Genomic DNA, 21,027 nt, shown 5'->3' with positions numbered 1-21,027 from the left:
TTCCCTAATGGAAAAACACACTAAAGACTTGGGTAACCATATTAAAATCTTTTTTAAAAAGAAGAAAAAAAAGTTTCTGAATCTGATGGTCATTGAGCTAGTTGTACAATGCTGCACATGTGAAAACTCTGGGTTTCTAAATTCCTTTTCCTAGTCCACGCCTAGCGGAAACTACAGTTTAGTCCCTCAAGGTACAGAATATGCTTGTATCCTCGACCAGCTCCTCCAAGGGACTTAAGGAAGGAGTAGTGTTGAGTAGCTCTAGAAGTCGTCAAGTCAGAAAAAGCAGGAACATCAGAAAAAGAAACATGACATTCTTGGCAAGTTAGAGAGAAAAAAAGTCTATTTTTGTAAATGACAATTTTTGCATGCCCATTGTAACTCAGTGACAGTGGACTGTGCCGATGAATGTCACATTAAATATGTCACCTGCTTTCAATGAGGGTCTTTGGCAGCTGTCCCATAGTTTGGCAGTAAATTGGGGCAGTAGGAAGATGAGGCATAGCTGAATGCAGCGACAAACTACAGAGGCTCCACACACTACTACTATAGCTTCTTCACAAGTCATTTTTTAAAGGACTGCTTGCTTTATTTAATTCTGCTGTAAACTGGGGTTTGACCCCTGGCATTGCATCTTGCTGGCGAGAAGTATTAACAACGCACTGAATGCTCTCCATGACCACAGCTCTTAATTTCAGGCCCCTATGTTCAGCAAATATTCAAAAAAGATGCTTAAAGCACTTATGGGCTTGACAAATTAGCATTTACATCTACGGGGCAAATTTCAGAAGCCTCAGTACAAAACTTTCTTATTTGATAATTAAAAGCCGCATGTGTATGCATGTGCATAAATATGGATCGCTCCAGGCAGAAATGCATGGATCTGCTTTTGAAATTCTGATCCTCCAGGACTCCATTTCAAAACTCTGTTTTTCCCCCAAAGCAATTATAACAGCTAATTTATAATTACATGCTTACTTTCAGTCTGATAATAGTGAGAAGATACGCTAATCAGAGACCCAGTCCTGTACCCACCAGAGCACAGGAACAGAGGCCCATATACATGGGTACAGCACAGGCAAAGGGACCAGCTCAGGAGCTCAGCACATCAGTAGTTATATATGCTTCAGAACTGTAATTGCTGTCCAAAAAACTATTAATTTTGAAGGGATTCTTACAAATCCATAATTACAGAAAAGCAAATCCTCGTCATAAAGCAGTGAAAACTATATTCACACAGTCCTAGAGGGAGCCCTTTCAGCAGCATGGCTCATTAGAAAGGTATCCTTGCATTAAACACCAATACCAAAGACAAATGCTAATGCAATACCCTGGAGCCACACTGAAAGCTGTATTATGGCAGTGAAGATGTACCTACTTAATCTGATCCAGTATCCCTGTGCAATGGAATGCAGCTGAAGCATAGTTATAGCTTTCTACATCGTTTTTCAGATATCAGTCACAGCTCATTATGAAATCCTATTCTACAAAGCCCACACCATCCACACCATGCAACATTTCTGAATATTGAGCATTATCCTTACCACAATGATTGGGAAGAGAATCCATTTATCCTTCTGCCGTCCAGTTACCTTAACACAAAACTACCGCAAACCTCAACAGTACTTGCTGCTGCTTTTTCCTCTGAAACTCTGTATTTCTTTAGCACAGCTTCACTGCAGAAGGAAGAAAGAAAACTGCCTCATGTTTTGCTGGAAAAGGAATATAGCTATGAACAAAGGTTAAAACTGAAGACTTGAAACTGCTTAGCAGAGGTGTGGCTGCTGAAACCTGACATAGTTGCGTCACCAAGATTTTACTTTGGCAAACACAGCTTCCTGAATTCAAACAAATATTAGACAGAACTATCTTTTGTTCCAGCAATAAGCAATTATTGCACAGACGTGCTTTCAAGGTCACTAGCGGGAAGAGTAAACTACACCAGGACATGTCAGTCATAAGTAACGTTTTAAAAAAGTTAACATCAAGCAATACATATTTAAAGCCTTCCACACTTAGCAGGATGCAACGTGCTTACTTCCTTCCAACTGACCACAAATAAACATGAACAAAAAGATCCATTAAAAAGGCAATAAATATTTTAGAGGTTCATATTCTTCTCTATTACACCTCTTTTTTAACATTCCTTACAACAAAAATTATTTTTGCATTTCTTTGGCAAAGTAAAACAAATTTACATGTCTCGTTTTAATGATTTAATAAAGAAGAAAATGTTGCCTTCAAAACAATTTTAAGAACAGGAAAAACAATTCCATTTTATTAGGAACTCTAATGCAAATGTATATTTGGAAAAGAAACATTTCCTTATTTATTAATAAATGCTATGTAACCTATATCAATATTCCTCCTAAAACCAGAATATCTAATTACAAGTATTGTTCTATTCATATTAATAAAAACACTTATATTTAACAAATGCCAAGTCAAAAGTTGCAACCATTCCTACAAACGCCACTTAGTCTCTTCAGGAGTGCAATAAATGCATTCAGATTACTATTGACAAAAGCAAGCATTAAAAAAAACCTCAAAGAAAATACAGTTTTTAAAACAGACATTACAGGCAAAATTACCAAAAGAAAAAAAACAGCACAAAGGCTTTAGAAGAGATATAAAGTACCCTTCTTAAGTATTTAAAACAACTTCTATTAAGAGTAAGGAGGAAGATGATCCCACATTTGCCTGGCAGGGAGCTTTTGTATCTTCTTGAAATCAGCCGATGATCTCTGAAGTTAAATACAAGAGATTGGACTAGACCGACCACTGTATGTTCTCATACTGAAGGTGGTCAGGTGCGTGGAGAGTATTGCTATGGGCTTTCCTACACAATTTTTAAAAACAGCAGTTTCTTTTAATTCACCTGCGTGTTCCTCCTTCAGTTACTGTGAACTGAATATTGCCAACTGAATACGCAGTGATAATGAAGAAAATGTGATTGCTGGTTTGGGGGTTTTTTTTGCCTTTGACAAATGTACAAGTTGTCATGTCTAGTTCTTCAGTACATTTAACTATACTTCAGGATGCACAACTACACTTCAGCTTTACTGTCCTTCAGATGATACAACGCTACCCAAACATTTCAAGAGTTTTTGATAAGACACTGCCAGCAGTTACTAGATTAAAAAATGCTTTCAAAGAACCTAACACAGGAGAATCATACTCGTAGATCTCACTGGGCACAGACGGCTGAAGAAAACAACTGGAACTGGTAGATTCACTGCTTTCAATGAACATATTCTCTCTCCACACACGTACACCCGCAAGCAATGATTAACTCCTGTAATTCCATCCAAACAGTAATAAAAGGGCTTTTTCCCCCTAAGCAGAAAAGTTCAAGCACCTTCCTTTCTCAAGCCTCAGGAACATGTTATTGAGATAACACTTTGACATGAGGCCTCCTCATGCCCAAGAAAGTACATTACATCCATAACATACAGACTTTGAAGTGTGGGGTTTCTACTTGGACACATCTGCACAAGCAATTCACACCTAAAGGATCTAGACATACGTACCTGGGGGTAAAAAAAAGAAAAATGTTACAAATCCAGGATAAAGGCAACAGGCATGTAAACTGCTTTGCAGATGTGCTCTGTAACACACAGTGAATGAGAAAATACTTGTTAAATACATTATAAAGTTTAAATCCCCTCTGAAAAATATTTCATTCCATTTGATGCTCTCTAATGGCAATTGGTTAGGGTTTAACCTCACCACCAAAGAAAAGGTTATTTCATAATCATAAACTATGAAGCTCCCTGTACCACAACAGCAGGCATGGCCAGCCCACGTCCTACAAATTCAGCTTATAATTTCTACATCATGTTTTGAACCTTCACAGAAGATCTCAGAATTTTCAAGGAGTGACAAGAAGATCCAACTTGCCCAACGTGACATCACTGACTTCTGTTTAGTAAGAGAAGAGTTGTATATGACAACTTCAAGATTGATTCTATTGTACCAGTCTTTGCTGAGCCCTCAGATTTTTATTTGCATACCTGAGACAGAAATTCATGTGCTACAGGGCAGATCTCAACTCCTCACAAGTCTTTCCCTTGGTGACAGCAGTGGCTGCAAAGTAGCCGGATTTGGGCAGACGAAGGCAACATGGCTCTAGCAGTCACTACTGCTTGGAAGCACTTGAACTGCTAAGACAGCTCAGTTTCCAGCCAGAGCAACTCCTGTTTATATTCACAGAACTAAGAGCCCATGACATCTCCATCAGGGCTACAGCCTTGTACCAACTTTCTAAAAGTGGGAGAGAAGATACTTGTATGTTCACAAGACAAGTTGCTCCTGGTGATTTTCCCACGCAAAAGTCAAGCAACATACAAATAAAAGCATTTAATTTTTGGCTTTTGGTTTGGTGTTTTTTTGGTTTTGTTTCGGGTTTGGTTTTTTTGGTTGTTGTTTTTGTTTGTTTTTAAAGGAAGTAAACAAATGCTCCTCCCATTTCAGGAGGACCTGATACACACTCAGGTCACAAGCTGCCCATGCGGTAGAGCTGTACTTCAGAAAAAAAAATTCTATTGGGTGAGACTACTCGTGAATCTAACCTGCACCATATCTCTAAAAATGGACAGCATTTGCTTCTTCATGTTAATAACTCATTCAGAGATGCTTTCTTCTGGAGGGGAAAAAACAAAACCTCTGAACACCTCTGAAATGTGCTCATGCCCAAAACCATTATAATTCTACAGTTTTCTAAAAATAGATTATTTACTGTAACACCTCCTACTTGCTGCTCATATTTATGTCTAAATCATCTCAATTCTCAGGAGAGTTCTCAGCTTCAGTAGCCTGCGAAGGGGATATATTTCAATACAAACACTAAATCTGTGAGAACAAGGATAAGGAAAAAGAGTGGGTGGGAGTTAACTTCCTTTTCCTTGGATTTAGTTTCACTGAGTGTTCATTGTTCACAGGAGATGTTCTACCTTTCCATTGTCTCATACGCTTCCCCCACCCCCCTTTTTTTCTATTGATCCCTTGCAGATGACCACTAAGATAAAGCAATCTATTTTCTTCCATGTACTTAAAATTTGGTTGCCCAATTCTGAATTTAGAATTTATATCAAGATCCTCTTTTATCTGTAAACTCAGGTTTGTCGTGCCCCCTTCTCTCACAAATTAAGACAGTAATTAAGCCTCTGTAAATCCTCTTAGTCCAATGGGCTGTCCGTGTCTCCTCATTCGTGCTGCTTCATCAGCTTTCTCTGCATTTTTTCATAAACCTGCCTAGCTTAACCAAATTAAATAACTGACTGTTTGGAACAGGGCAACCCCGTCATCCTTAAATTCTACCAGAATTCTTTAGCATACCCAACTGGTCACAACAGGTTGCTGTGCTTCAATGCACCAGCTTAAGCATCTTTTTATTTAACATCCTAAAGCCTGACAGTAATACATTCTTATTAACAAGGAAAAAAACCCAAAACCCCCATAGAACTAGAGTACTTACCACCACAGTCCCACCTAATTTTTTCCTTTATCTATTGGAGAAGGAACTATTTCACTTCTTTCCTATTTTTGTAAGGTGACGCATTACAAAGTAGACCATCTGCTTCATAGACTTATTACCCTTCTGATTTCCTTCTCATATGTTTGCCTGATGTATTTTATGGCTTTCTGTATTGGTTTCGCTTGGGTTGAATTCCCCTTTTCTGAAGGGCCTTTGTTGACTCAACCTTGGTGTACCACTCGGCCTTCCTGCTTCCCTTTTGTCTTTTTTTTTCCCCTCTAGTCATATGTATCCTTTCTGAGACCGGATGTTACTGAAACTTTTATGACCTAAATTTAAACTATTCAAGTTTCTTTGCTTCCCAAGTCAAATTTTTGATGGCACACTTCTGACTGAAGGGGTAGGAGGGCAGGAATTGAATCCTTCCTCCACAAGATTCACTGGGATTGTTTGGGCATGGCATTAGTTACCAGTTCAGGGTTACCACTTCAGCAGTACTCTTGCATGTTATATTTAGGAAAATATCTAGAAAAAACTTTCATATGTAAAGAAGACAAACACCATGGCTTAGTTTTCTTTGTCTATCACAGAGATTTTCAGAACATTTTTGACTCTGAACTAATCTGCTTTCACTTTAAATAAGTAAAGGGGGGGAGATAGGAGAGATCTTTCTAAAATGTTAATTGGTGTTTGTTTGTTTTAAATCACAGTCCACACACATTTAAGTTTCAATAATCACAACTGATGTAGCAGAACTTGGCCAAACCCAGTCAGCTGCCTCTGTACTTACTGCATATAAAAGGCAGGCATTCAAAACTGCAGAAACCTGTTAAAGCACGTTGTGCAGCTTAGCTCATCTTTCCAGACCAGTATGTACTACCAAAATCCAGTGAATACTTTTTATTGCAGAATTGTATAAAATAGTTCTTTTACCAGAAGAAAAAGTCGTCCTCCTTCATGCTTAGGGTTGTAAGAAACACAGAGTAGTAAAACACAAAAAGGAAGAGTGTCTCTCAAAACCAAGAGATTTAAAATCTTACAGCTAACCAGAATGAAGTATGAGAAAATGTTCCATTTACCATAAGCAAAAAACCCCCACCTGGGTAAAAGTTTAGTTTTCTGCAACGTGCCTCCTCTATAGTATTATAATCATACTCTAAAACATTTTATTCAGCTTCCTAATTTTTCTCTTCCAAGTTAAATGTAATCCTGCTGTTTCAAGCACACATATTATACAATTCAGTACCTCCCCAAAGTAACGTACAGTACAAACAAATGTAACCCTATACTGGAACATGTAGTTGCAGTGTATTTCCAACAGACCAGTCACTCAAGTCTGTTTTAGAAGAAACAGGAGAAGCACCGGACTGAGGAGTGATGTACCACACTAAACGAGGTCCAGCTGAAGGGATGGATGCCTCAGAAAGTAAACATCTGCTTGGAAACAGCATATGCACACTTGTGTGTGTACGTGGCTATCTTAACAGAGACATTTTCATTTTCATTACTTTTTCTTCTTAACAATGCCATTATTTTCACTTTACACCTAAAAGAAAATCACAGTGAGAGAAACAGCAGAAAATAAACAAAAGTCTCAAACATTGGAGCTGACCGTTCATTTATGGAAGTTATACTTTAATTTCACACCTCCAAGCTAAGCTTTAAACGTTTCGGTCAATAACTACTTAGCCTACTGGAACACCCATTTATGCTCTTTTTTTAAATATCAACTATACTGAAGCAAAACACAAAACTCAGGGAAGCAGAGAACAAAAATAGTATTCTACAACTAAAGCAAAACAGAAAAGATGAATGTGTAGTTATTTTTAAGCGCCTCTGTGGAAGTTGTACAAGATATTTCACGCTATGGTTCCTTTAGTCAACCTATGAGCAAGTACATGCAGTAACGCATAATCAGTATTTGAGGAAGGATGCGTTTATTTCTGAATCTCCAAGAGTTGCAAGCAAGAGATTCTGGCTCTAGCACACACAATTAGAGAGACATGTTATTTCAGATCAGTCCTGTTACGTCAAGTTAAAATAAAAAAGCTCACAGTGAGTCTTTCCATGAAATGGGTTTATTTTGCTCCACTGCCAATATAAAAAGATATTAGAAGCTGTACTTCAGTATTGACCCAAACATCAACAAGTGCAGCAATTTTTTCAACTTGGAAAAATTACAGTAACGTCTTTTTTACAAGTTTTCTCTTCCTAAACAGCAAGCTACGGGTTAGAAATTCTTCAGTGTCAAGAGTAATCTCCCCCATCCTGTACCCTATTCTTTAATTTTTTTTTTTATCCTGCCCTGTAAACAGGCAATAAGACTACATCATTTCCAAAGTAAGCAATGCAATAAGCCTCCAAAACTGCCAAAACACCCATGTATAACTTCACTTGTAAAAAACCCAGTCAAACAAAAACACCCCACCAACCCTCTCCCCACTCCACCAAATTCCTTTTCACATTATACATCCAGTTCTCTTCCCTGAGGAACAAAAACTGAAGAAAGTACACGGACACCTAACAACCTTTTCAGAAAGCACTTATTTAATTAGACCAGGGCTCGTGAAAAATCAGTCAAAATACTGTATTTTAGTTAAAGATAACTACCTCTTCTTTTCCATGTAAACAAACCACTAGCCTCTTTATTCAGTGAGAAACTGCAAACTTGTTTTGCCCCAAGACAGTTAAAGTCACCTTTTACTTGCACCATTCGATAATATTTACAGATTCTTTTTATTTACAGATTTCCTTTCCTTAGCGCAATTTAATCTGTACCTGAAGTGCAGACACTACTTAAGTTAGAACAACACATAAAAATGGATGAGTTATTTTATAACCTGAATGGTGAACACAGATTTCTCCGTATTAACTATTTCTGTGTGAGTACAGGGGGAGTGGGTGTGGGGGGGGTGGTTGTTCACAGAAGTTAAACTTGTCAATAGTCTTTAGAGCATCAGCTGAAGGAGGCATGTTCTTGCACAAGACATTATTTTAAGCTTGCTGAAAACTGATGCAACACATAAATGCACATCTTCCTTTATTATTTTTAGCATGGGGATCCACCTTCCTGCTGCCCCAAGCTACACCAAGGGAATACTTAAATAATCTTCCAGTAAGAAAGAATTCTGCATGCTTACTAGACAAGATAATTACCACTGCCCTTACAGTACATGCTAATTGTACTTGGCTACAGATGGTTAAACAAATACATCCAGAGACTCGCCATCTGACTTTCAAGCCACATACAGTGAAATTCACACCTTATAAATATTTAACTGGAAGTAAAAACGATAAGGCTTATCATAACTGTCACAGCTTCATGCAACTGAATCAATTAACAATAGAAAACCTTAAGACAATACAGATATGAGGAACTCCCGATTACTCACAAAAACCTAACTGGAACAGATTGCAATGCAGTTTCCCAGCTCCTGGAGCAAATACCCATGTGATCTCACCAAATCCCGCCAACAAAGAGGAAAAAAACTGTCGGTCCCTGCCAGCAAGTTGTTATAAGCACCTGCCTGCGGGGGGTAAATAAGAAAATGCAGCAGCAGAGCCAGGGGAGCAGAGGGATGGAGTACAGCAAGAGATGGCACAGGGAGAAAAGGCCAGTGCATCACCAAGGGAGATTTCCAGTTCTTCAGTTCTGATGCTACAAAGTATAATTTGCAGTTTGGATTTTATTTATATGGATGCACGCATAAATACACACACAGAGCAAACTTCAGTCAGGACTTTAAATCCGCTAGGGGAAACAAACATTCAGGAAAGTAGTGGGAACTTCTGCATTTTTCTTTTGCTTTGTGGTAAAAGTGGCTGAATTATCTAATTAGATGAATCTTGGGGACTGATCATACAGAAGCCAGTGATGAGATTTCTTAAATTGCCTTTGATTTCAGCTCCGACCTTGTTTTTAATTCCATTTATTCTTTCATTTTAACTCTAGCTATGCTCCCATTTCTTCTGACAATTTCTGGGCATCCCTTCATGTAACAAAGAAAATAATATTTTTCCATTCTAGCTTTCTGCCCCCAGCAGAAATTTTCTCCTTCTTCTACCATGATGTTCACTGAACCTAAAATATAATGCAGTTATGGACTGAACAACCGCTCCAGATCTGCTGCATCCATACAACAGAAAACCCCAAAAGTTTCTGCATTACAGAATTGGCTTTAGACAATCTCGGGTGAGACCACTGCATAACAGGAAAGCAGCAAATCTCAGTTCCAAAACAACACACAAACTTTTCCTTTCTGTTTCAGCAGCTCATAACAAAAACAAGCTCAAAATTCATATTAGATTCATCACCAGCTTTCTTCCTGACAACGTATTATAGTCTGATGTTTTCAGAGCTCAAGTGCTTTAGTTAGAATCCACAGCCTTATACCTGCCTAAACCACAGAATCCACTGAAATTATGCAAAGCTAAAACCAAACCAAAACAAACCCACCCCCGAAACCCCTAACCTCTTATCTACAAGAACACCAGCTACTAAAAAGACCCACCCCCTCAAAAAACAAACACACATCCCCCCTCAAATAAACCCGAACCCCAAACAGAAAGCTACATGACAGCCTCAGGAAAAAAAAAAAAAAAACGTATGTAATCAGAAGCACGCATTTAAGGCTCAGTATCTTGTGAGATACTAGGGTGTTGTTGGAGGATCACAATAAAAGATTCTAGCAATTGTCTTTCTCAAAACTGCTACTAAGATTTCAAGCTATGGAACTGACAAAAAGGGTACAATGTTTGTACCGTGCTGTTTATTTCATCGGGGGAAAAAAATATCAAAAAGCTTAGTGAAAGAGCAGAACTTCAACATCATTATCTGATAACGTGTTCTACACAGTATCACATACACAAGTTCCAGGTATATTTTCACCAATCTAAATCGGTTTTTGATTAAAGACCTCTATTTAGCATGAATGTGATGCTGTCAGTAAAAAAAACCTAAGCTCTCATGCTGACAGTGCCCTCAACTATACTTCCGTTTTAAAAAAATAGTGTGTGAAAACCCCCCACGCAACCCAATAGTTTCTTCCTCTGGAATTTCTTACAAAGCTGTGGGATGAAAAATTGCAAGTTTTGGATCTCATCGCCACCGTTGGTTCATCCAGTCAAACTGCTGTCCATACTCAACCCCACTAGTTCCATCCAACAAACTTACAGATCAGGGTCAGATTTTTATCACAACTTTTTTTGTGCTTATTTCTAACAGCACAAAAGGCAAATTAACCGAAAGCTCAGTGCAAGTGTTCCTCAAACTGATGCAGCTGCAAAGTAATTACGAGATTACTACTGATTATTAGAATAGCAATTATATTCTCCAAAATTAACTTGATTTTTAAATTTCAATCATATTGAAAAACCAAGATATTTTAAACACCTTTATAACTGCAAATGAAGGGTTATACCCAGGGGCACATGTACCCAATGAGCAACAGAACTGCTCAGAAGTCAGTAGTCTTCTCCATACCAGTTAGGGACTTGTGTCAGAAACTTGACGATTACACATGACCTTGACTAAGTCACTACAAAGACCAAGATCTCCAGTGATTACATATAGTGAAAACAGAATAAACTATTTCTGCCTGCGGCATCATAAGGTAAATTCCCAACCGTACATGTGCTTTTCCCTCTCAAAACCCTGACCCATTTTCCCCAACACCAAAGTCCTCCCTTGCTGCAACAGCAGTTAAAAGTGAACTTGCAGCTCCTTCCAGCAACTCACTGCCCAATTCCACATTCAACCACAACAAGATGAGCTTCAGGCAGGCAACATGTAGAGAGGGGGAGAAAAACCCACTCACTTTCCACTGTCAAAAATAAAAATAAATAATTTTAAAAAACAAAACATCATCACACATCTTCCAGTTTCTTCCTAGTAAGATTTCCTAGTTTACTAGGTAAACTAGGCTGCAGGTTGATAGCTCTCACCACTTCTCTGTATTTGACAGCAGATTATTTTTAGGAAAGCGACTACTCCTCAAGGTATGGTGAACAGGCTTTTACTCAAAACTGAAGGCATTCTCTTTATTATAAGCACTTCTGTTGGCATCAATCTATACCTCCAGCACCTGCAGCAACGGATCATGATTTTATTCTGTGTTCCAGCAAACTCAAGTGTTTAAGAATAAAAGGTTAATGCATCTCCACAGCCTCCTTTATATTTGACAAATCAATATCTCTAGTACCATGCACAGCTATATAAATTCATACCTGGAATGGAATTTTTTCCAAATTTGTTGCAAGAATTCTTAGGATTTTGGTTTTGTTTTGGGGAAAGGGAAAGGGAAAGGGAAAGGGAAAGGGAAAGGGAAAGGGAAAGGGAAAGGGAAAGGGAAAGGGAAAGGGAAAGGGAAAGGGAAAGGGAAAGGGAAAGGGAAAGGGAAAGGGAAAGGGAAAGGGAAAGGGAAAGGGAAAGGGAAAGGGAAAGGGAAAGGGAAAGGGAAAGGGAAAGGGAAAGGGAAAGGGAAAGGGAAAGGGAAAGGGAAAGGGAAAGGGAAAGGGAAAGGGAAAGGGAAAGGGAAAGGGAAAGGGAAAGGGGCTCTTCGGAGAGAAGGTGTTTCAGAGTCTTACTATAAAATTCAAACAACTTGTATCAACACTTAGGACAAAAAAAATCATATATAACCTTTCAATAACAATGTTTTGCTCCTTTCCAGAACACTAGTTCTGATGTCTGGCACCAAATTTTCTTTTGCAGGGGATGTTCTGACCATTAAATTTGATAATAAAAGTCAGTTGTGGCATAATGAAAATTAATGTTCATTCATCAAGATGCCTCATAGAACAGATAGTGCTTCACCTGGTCAATGGGATGGACATACCCTCACCCTCTTTGTGGATGACATCAAACTGGGGGACCAAAATGGCGGGGCGGGACTAGAGAGATGCCACTCCCCAGCATCAGGAGAAATTGGAAGACCGGCTTGACAGAAGTATAACAATATTCAGCAAAGACAAACTCAGTCTTGCAGCAGTGCCAGGATAACCCCACACAGCAGTGCAGGCTGGGATGACCAGCAGAAAGGAGCTGGGGATGCAGGTGAACAAAGTCTCCAGGGATCAGCAGGGCACCCTTGCAGCTACCAAGGCTCACCACGCACTGGTCCGTATGAGCGAAAGTGCAGCCAACAGGTTGGCAGAAACGATTATTCCCTTCTGGGGGGCAGCTAGACATATGTTCAGTTTGGGGTTCCCTAATAGAGTGCAGATAGTCCAACTGGAGAGAAAGCAGTGGAGGGCCATTAAGACAATAAGGAGGCTGCAGCACATCATGCATGAGCACAGACTGTGAGAACTGGGATCCAACTCTACCCTTCACTACCTTGGTGGGCAGGGGCTATCAAGAGGAGCATGTCAAACCCTTTCCAGAGGTGCACAGAGAAGGGGCATGCAGGAGGCAAGCATCACAGGTTGCAACAAGGGAAACTCCAACTCAGCTCTTAACCACCCTCACTGAGGACTTTTTTTTCCTTTTTATCCAAAGGTGTAGCCTTTCCATCCTTGGAGATATTCAAAATTCAACTGGAGCGAGACCCCAAGTAATATGATCTGTCTTTGAAGCCAGCACTGCTGGGGCTGGGGGTTGTTGGACTAGACTGCCTCCAGAGGTTCCAACCTACATTTTCCAGTGAGTCTATGATCTATTCTAGGAGGGCATGCACAGTATAGGATTACAAATGTAATATATCAGCAAGCCAAAATGTACCAACAGCCAAAATGCAAGAATAGATGATCTACTCTACAGCCTTTTGACATACCCTTGTCATCAGATGCTCCAAAATGCTCATAGGAACTCACAGGAAAGGGGTAGGGGAGATGGGTGGCAAATCTAGAAATGCAAGCACATAGTTTTTCTGACATATCTGTACATAAAGACTTGTACCTTATATGCCTTTTTGTGGCTCACCCTCAATCAACAGTCACAGGTAGTACAGATGATGGTAGTATGGACTTGACTTGAAGGGGAACAAACAGCTGGGACAAAAGATAAGTGTTATGGAATGGAAATTTTCTTTTTTAAGATGCTCTCCACTGTTTTATTCCCACTATATCCTACTCTAAAGTCACAATTCAATTATTCATTTGAACAAATCCTGATGTCACTAAATATGTACATATCACCCATTTTGTCTCAGCTAGAAGTACTTCATTGCAGATCATCCCCACAAAAACTTGGGGAAGAAACTTGTTTGTTTAAATAGAAACATCTGATAGATAGCCAAAGTCACAATTAGAAAAAATCTGTAACAAACAGCCCAGGGAAAGAAGATTTTCTGTACCACAGCTGATACAACAAACTTTCCTCCAATATAAATGTCCTCCTGGTGTCTCACAGAGCCAGTATGGCTATGTTTGGGAATTGAGAGCACTGGACATGCTGGGCCAGAAATTCAGCTGATCTTAATCAACAGAACCCTGTGAAGTGGATCTGGCCCGCTGTGCTTTTGTTGTGCATGTTGAAAAAACTTCTTCAGTGAAGTCTGTGGCAATAACTGATTTACATTGGTGGACAGTCCTCACAACAGAAAGTCTACCAACGAGAATAGAGTAAGAGATGCTTGAGTGAAAATCACTTTAGAAGTTAAAATACTGGAGAATTTATGCACTAAAAGATCTGTAATAAAAAAATTGAGGTTGAGACATGCTGCAGAGAGGGTACTCAACCATTAGTAAGACTGTCAATTCTTACATTTGGAAAACATAGCCTCTATTTTAAGAGTTTCTGTGTGAGCAGTACAAAAAGATACCAAGCTGGGTGCAATTTATACAAGCACACATGTAAGAAAAGGGGGGGGGGGGGGGAACACAAAAAAAGAATGGAAGAGGAGAGGAAAATTCTTTCATTATTAGGAAGATTCCCTGTTTCACTGACCAAAACCCTAAGAGACATCTGATGAAAGGAGTACATTCAAATGTGTTGAATAGGTACTGCAGGAATGCTGTCAAAAACAAGGGAAAGATGTTAAATGCTGAACTCCTCACCATTCCTGCCGAGTTGCAAATTAACAGTTTTAGCCTGTGTTACGTTGATGCAAAGCAAAACCACCTACACCAGTAATGTAAGCAATGTGCAAATACACATTAATTCCAACAGGTTTTGCTAGCTCCCTGGTTGCAAAGAAATAAACACAAAAATAACCCAATTAACATATGTCTGCAAGTTAGCTAACAGGCAAATAATATGCCCTGTATGTACAGATATAAGGTGAGGAAAAAAAAAACAAACTCAGAACACAAAAACCCTTTGAGAGAGCAAGCGTGGCAGAGTTCAGTCAGTGACTGAAGATGCCAACACTTACCAGTTTCTAAATTCCTGTCTGCTGGATTGTCAAGTGTCATTTACAAAAATGCAGTCTGAGTGAATGAGTCACACTTCATGACTCAAGATACTGTGGCATCAAAAATTCAGGATTTAAATAGATTCATCTGGTTAAGTCATTCAGAAAAAATGAGAAAAATGGAATAACCATTTAGACATTTGAAGAAAGTATGTAATCACATCTGATATTGATATCACAGTTCATTAAACTAGGAAGGTTATACAGATTATAGGTTTACATGCGTCTACTAAAAATATCAAGAAAACATAATTGTACGATTACGCTCTCTTGTCCCCCTGAGGTCTCCTTGTGTCAATCAAGATTTTCTTATTTGGACAACTAAAGTAATCAGATTAGACCAGCAAAAAAAGTTGGAGAAACCATTGTCTAATCCATCGAATCATAGAATCATTAAGTTTGGAAAAGACCTCTACGGTCATCAAGTCCAACCGTCAACCCAATACCACCGTGCCTCCTAAACCATGCCCTGAAGTGCCACATCTACATGACTTTTAAATACCTCCAGGGATGGTGACTCCACCACCTCTCTGAGCAGCCTGTGCCAATGCCTGACCACTCTCTCAGTGAAGAAATTCTTCCTAATATCCAATCTAAACCTCCCCTGATGCAGCCTGAAGCCAGTTCTTCTCATCCTATCACTAGTAACTTGGGAGAAGAGACAAACACCCACCTCTCCACAACCTCCTTTCAGGTAGCTGGAGAGAGCAATAAGGTCTCCCCTCAGCCTCCTCCAGATTAAACAAGCCCAGTTCCCTCAGCCTCTCTTTATAAGACTTCCTCTCTAGACCATTCACCAGCTTCGTTGCCCTTCTCTGGACACGCTCCAGCAACTCAGTGTCCTTCTTGTACGGAGGGGCCCAAAATGGAACACAATATTTGATGTGTGGCCTCACCAGTGCCGAGTACAGGGGCACGATCACTTCCCTGCTCCTGCTGGCCACACTATTCCTGATACAAGCCAGGATGCCGTTGGCCTTCTTGGCCACCTGGGCACACTGATGGCTTGTGTTCAGCCAGCTGTCAACACCACCCAGGGTCCTTCTCCACGCAGCTTTCCAGCCACTCTTCCCCAAGCAAGCCAGTAAGAGAAACGAAAACCTGAAATATTTCACAGTACATTTCTATATATCTAAGAATTTTAGCCTGAGAACACCTGCCTACAATTAATTTTTAAACAGTTACAACCATTCCTGTTTGCCATTTCATTCGGGTGCCTCAACTCTTTGCAGAATCAAGAACATATCTACCATTTTCCTCTAAAGAGGTCTCAAAACAAAAATTTCAAACACACCCATACAGAAAGGGCAAATTAATCAATAGGTGCCATCCAGACCGAATATTATCCATTTATAAATGTATCTGTGTCAAAAGCCATAGCATGTTTTCTGAGTAACCCAGAGGAACTTCTCTATGAAGAAATTAACTGTTTCACAAAATTCTGTCATTCAACAATACTCTAGATTTTTATGCAATGCATAACTTTATCTTTCAACACATTTTGGTTATTGCAGTCACCTGTGGCAACCCAGACTACACAGAAATGAGACAACATATGATTTGCATAGCTTAAAACTTACTACATATTAAGAGAATCCATACTTATATAACAAATTTTGCTCTGTAGGAGAGGAGCACATGGATCTCATATTTGTAATAATATTTGGTATTCCTTCAATTTTTATTTCTTAAAATAAATAAAAGTAACCTCTGCCATCTCCCTTTAGGAATGCATTGACAATGCTTTGTGATAGCTCCTAATGCATCCTCTCCTCCACACATCTTCAGTTTTACATAGATTAATATAGTATATTAATAAAATGTTTAGGTGCTTTCTTAGAGATATGTCTTTTGTCTTCTCCTAGCCCACTCTTCACCTGAAGGAACACCATTTGTTTGTGTGGAAGGGTATGCTGGGGGAGGCAACTGCACCTCCTGTTACAGCATCACCTTTCTTTTTTCCAAATTTTAATTTCTCATCGCTCCAGCAAATTACTTCCACATGAGCCTGTGCTCTTCATGCGCGATTTCTGCTCAAAGGCAATTTCTGTAGAAAGGCTGAATGTAACTGGTTCAGCCATCTTTTAAGCTTTCTACACACCTACCCCACAGCATCTTCCTCATGCTCTGCACAGAAAATTGGTGCTGACATAACTGAACGATCTACACACCTCTGCTCCAAAACACAGTTTCTGTCCTAAGGTACTCCAAGATCTTAGGTGCACAACCCCCACCCACCAGCCCCCCATCCCTTGCAAGGGCACACACTGGCAGATTTTGTCAGCTTGCAAGTTTTGCTCAAGGGCTTACGACTCTCAAGCAAAATCCTGTCACCTCTTAGAACGAGTCAAGTCAAACAAATGCTTCTGAACAGCTGAATCCTTCAGACACCGTAGGAAACACAAGGAAAAGGAGTCCCCAGAGAAGAGGGAGCTGCTGGTGGGTGTGGTGACAGTGTCTTCCTGAAACCCTGATGAAGAGGAACGATCACAGAGCTTAAAAAAATGCCAGATGGTGCTTTGGTGCTGCTATATATGCTACTTTAAAAATTTAAAAATGCATGCAAAGAACACTGCACTGTATACATTAACCACTTTACATGTCACAGCAAGTTTTCCAGGTTAGTTGCTCATCAAGTCAGTCAACTTTCATTTTAGAATTAATTGAACAGTAAACAGGATTTAATTTGCAAAGCAGCATTTCCGAGGGAGTTCTTAGAACAGCAACCTTGCAAATAAGTCTAATATTGCAAAAGCTCATTCATTCCTTGGTTTCTCAAAACTGCATGGAAATATCCTCCTCCCTATATGCAAGGGCTTGTGAACATATTTAAACTTACACACAGAATGAGATAACAAGCCAGTCAACAGGAATATCTAGCTACACAGAACTGTTTTCAGCTAAGATGCTGAAGGGCCACGGCAAAAGTTTCATAGAAAAGTGACAAAACCCTTTAAAATATAGGATTTTAACAAAAAAAAAGTTTAAGCCACAGATAAAGATGACCACAAAATACTTGAGCCCAAAAAGGCACATCACGTTTTGCCTCTTCTGAACGTTTTAAAAGACTGCTGCATAAAAACAGTACAGTGACAAGCATGAGAAAATGCTTACCATTAGCAGTCCTAGTCCTCCATACTGCTAAATTTTGCTTTCCTTCTAATCCTGGCCTCTTTCCTAGTGGTATTTCAGAAATAGCACTGTACTGTAGGTTCTGTACTCCAGAAACTATTTTACTCAAGTTGCACTCTTCCACGAAGATGATACAAGATATGATGGTCTTGAGAAATCAAGATGATTTCTCTCTTAAATCGCACATACTTGTTAACATTGGTTGAAACTGACCTGATTTAAAAAAAATGCTCACTTTCACATTTACATTTATTGTAAAAAGGACACCACAAAACTCTTTTCTTATATCACACAAAGAAAACCCACATTTTACAGACATAAACAGCTAATACCTCACCAAAGCATATGAGGAACCTCTTTACTTAATGACCAGTTGAAAGTCATAGAGCAAGGTTAACAAAGACTTAAAAGCCACAAGGATCTGAAAGCCCTATTTTATACTTCACATGATTCCTGAATAATCAATAAACATTATTTTTCGCCCCAAGAAATAATAAAAGAAGGATAAAGTTCTCAGCCATGAAAATGAGTTTTCCAGATATTCTCATTTTTTTGAGAATATAATTGAGAATATAATTGCCATGGCCAAGACTAAATCCTATACCTTCCTCTGCTATGAAGTAAATACAGTACATAGCCTTCCTTAAACTCCAGAAATTTGACTGTGGCAGCAGAAATAAAATAAGGGAGGATGAAGAGGAAAAAGCAACCTAGAGCAGGCACTTTTGATGCCAAGCCCATCATCTGTGTTATTAAGAGGTCACACACGGACCCCATGTGACACTCTGAGTGAAATTAAAAATAAAGAGTCTATTGACGTGGGTATAGTTACTGTTTTCTACAATACGGACTCAAAAAATACTGTTAAAACTGGGTGAGGAAGTAGTAAATTAAAAAATCCAAGGAAAACACAGACAGAAACGCATAGTAAGAACTGCAATCATCATCCTGAATTACCTTGGAATATCCTACTGCCTTATCATAAAGAATAAGCAAACAAGGAGTAATAAGGACCTGAAATGTGGTTGAGACATTCCCCATGGGGGTCAAGTGATCAGGTTGCCCAGGGCAGGAAGGTAAGAGCACTGGAGGATTTCTACAAAGCACTCCTGAAGCAAGGGAGTCCCAAGTGACCTCAGATACAGGAACAATCAAGACTTCCTTAACTATAACCTAAAATTGCATTTTCCTCACCTTACCAGGAAAGTGCAGCTGCAATTATTGAGACTGATATTTAACCATGTTTTACAACATGGACAAAGCTATGCCTATTTCTAAGGTTCCTTTTGTAACAAAAGTGTCTTTGAAATGATCTGATAAATACAAAATGCCTTTTTTTTTAAAAAAAAAAAAAAAAAGGGAAACATTAGAGAGAATAAGCTGGCAAGCTCTCAGAGTATGTTTCTTTCAAAAGCAGTTGCAGGGTACACTAGTGTCGGCAGCCAGAGGCAAGGGTGCAGAACAATTTCCATTATAACATTGTTTTCACAGTTTTGTAACTTTCTCAAATATTTGCCTTTTTATTTGAAAGGTTTCACATTCACTCTGGGAATGCTCTCGATAAGCATCTCAATATGCTTCTTAAAAATACATGGTAAAAAAAATGATCATACTGTAAAATGTGATCACTTAGGGATGTAAAGGTCTATACAACCAATCTAAACCTGATACACCCCTGGTAGCTCAGTTATGCAACCAAAATTTTGGAGGGTGGGAGGAGAGAAGGAATAGGTGAAAAGTTTAGATTTATACACCTAGCAAACCAAATTCATTCCTTTATTTTCTTCTGTTTGTAATACACCTATGGATTGGCTTGTTTACAAAAAAAAATTCTGAAGAAATTAAATCCTAACCAACAAATTATAAATCAGCAGCCTTCCATCTGGAATTATTCAAAGGCACATATGGTCATATTTTTAACGTAGGAAAATTCTGTAATCTGATACTTATTCAACTTTCTTGTGATTGCTGCTCCACAACATACTAGCCTTAGAATATGGGGTTTGCAAATTGGTCTCGTAAAAGAAATATTAACTTAAAAGTTATTAATTCACTAATTTGAGCCTATTTCCATAAAACATGCTAAGAGACTGAATTAGATTGACGACTTTTTTTCCTTTTAGCACACAGCCACAGTAAAACCAAATTAAAATACAATTTCTCATCTGGAATGTATGCATAACTGTTTTAACAAGGACAGCTAGACAAATAATGATAATCAAGTGAGATAATTATTTCATTAGCTGCATTCAAGATTGGGGTTGGTTTGGTTCAAAAAACAGTAACACATTTGTTTATATATGATTTTTGAAATTACACGATGATGTAGCCTAATGCTACATAACCACCTTTTTCAGAAGGCTTTGTAAAGGAAAATCCATTCCCAAGATGGGAGCACCTGGTCACTCTTTTCACACACCTTTTTTTGAGGATGGTGTGACAAGGAGAAGGAAGGGAAGAAGTGGAGGAAAAGGAGGAGAGGGAGAAGCCAGGTGCTAGGTTTTGGAGAGAGGAACAGGGATGTTCGACACCACCTGACTGGCTCCCCAACTGCTCTACCACCATAACACGTCATTCTTCCTCCCTCGCAGCATCAACCCTACAGCCACACCCTCAAGGAGGCATTTTCCCCTTTGGGGGTGAGAAGTGAACCAACTCCACCATGTCAGTAGACAGGAGCTCCGCAGCAGAGAGAGACGGGTCTTTGCAAAGTGGGACCAGACCACAGGCCAGCCGTACCGGGTGGCACACAACAGCTCAGCGCCACCTTCTAATTTCTTTCCCCCAACTCAAAAGCTCTTCAAAAGGACAGAGGCACAATGTTATCTCTACACTTTCCAAACCAAGGTTTCAGACCACCGTCTGCCCACGCACTTCTAAAATCCACATCCTCTGTCCTCCAGAGATAAGATGACAAACTTACCCTCCCGGTAGCCTCCTATACAGCCATTAACAGCAATCCAGAGAAGTCAAAGGCAATGCTGACACAACATCAGCACTGCCCTCCTCCACCTGGGCTCCTTGTGGAGGGTAAAGCTGAGACTACAAGGCTCAAAATCTTCAAAC

At 39.3% G+C, this 21,027-nt stretch overlaps 1 protein-coding gene across 2 annotated transcripts in view; it reads right to left on the bottom strand.

Moving 5' to 3' along the window:
- Window positions 1–21,027, bottom strand: part of EML4 (EMAP like 4) — a 161,075-nt gene that overhangs the window by 121,661 nt on the left and 18,387 nt on the right. Inside the window, exon 1 of one of the 2 annotated variants that reach the window (XM_075089016.1) lies at window positions 1,545–1,733. The exons of the other annotated variant lie outside the window; for it this stretch is intronic. Within the exon in view, the coding sequence (XP_074945117.1) occupies window positions 1,545–1,569 (25 nt within the window). The 5' untranslated portion in view covers window positions 1,570–1,733. Of the gene's footprint in view, window positions 1–1,544; window positions 1,734–21,027 lie in introns of those variants that run through there. 2 annotated transcript variants of the gene reach the window in all.

Source organism: Phalacrocorax aristotelis, chromosome 3 (genome assembly GCF_949628215.1).
Source record: "Phalacrocorax aristotelis chromosome 3, bGulAri2.1, whole genome shotgun sequence".
In the NCBI taxonomy this organism is placed as follows: domain Eukaryota; kingdom Metazoa; phylum Chordata; class Aves; order Suliformes; family Phalacrocoracidae; genus Phalacrocorax; species Phalacrocorax aristotelis.
This window is presented reverse-complemented; position numbering and strand designations above follow the sequence as displayed.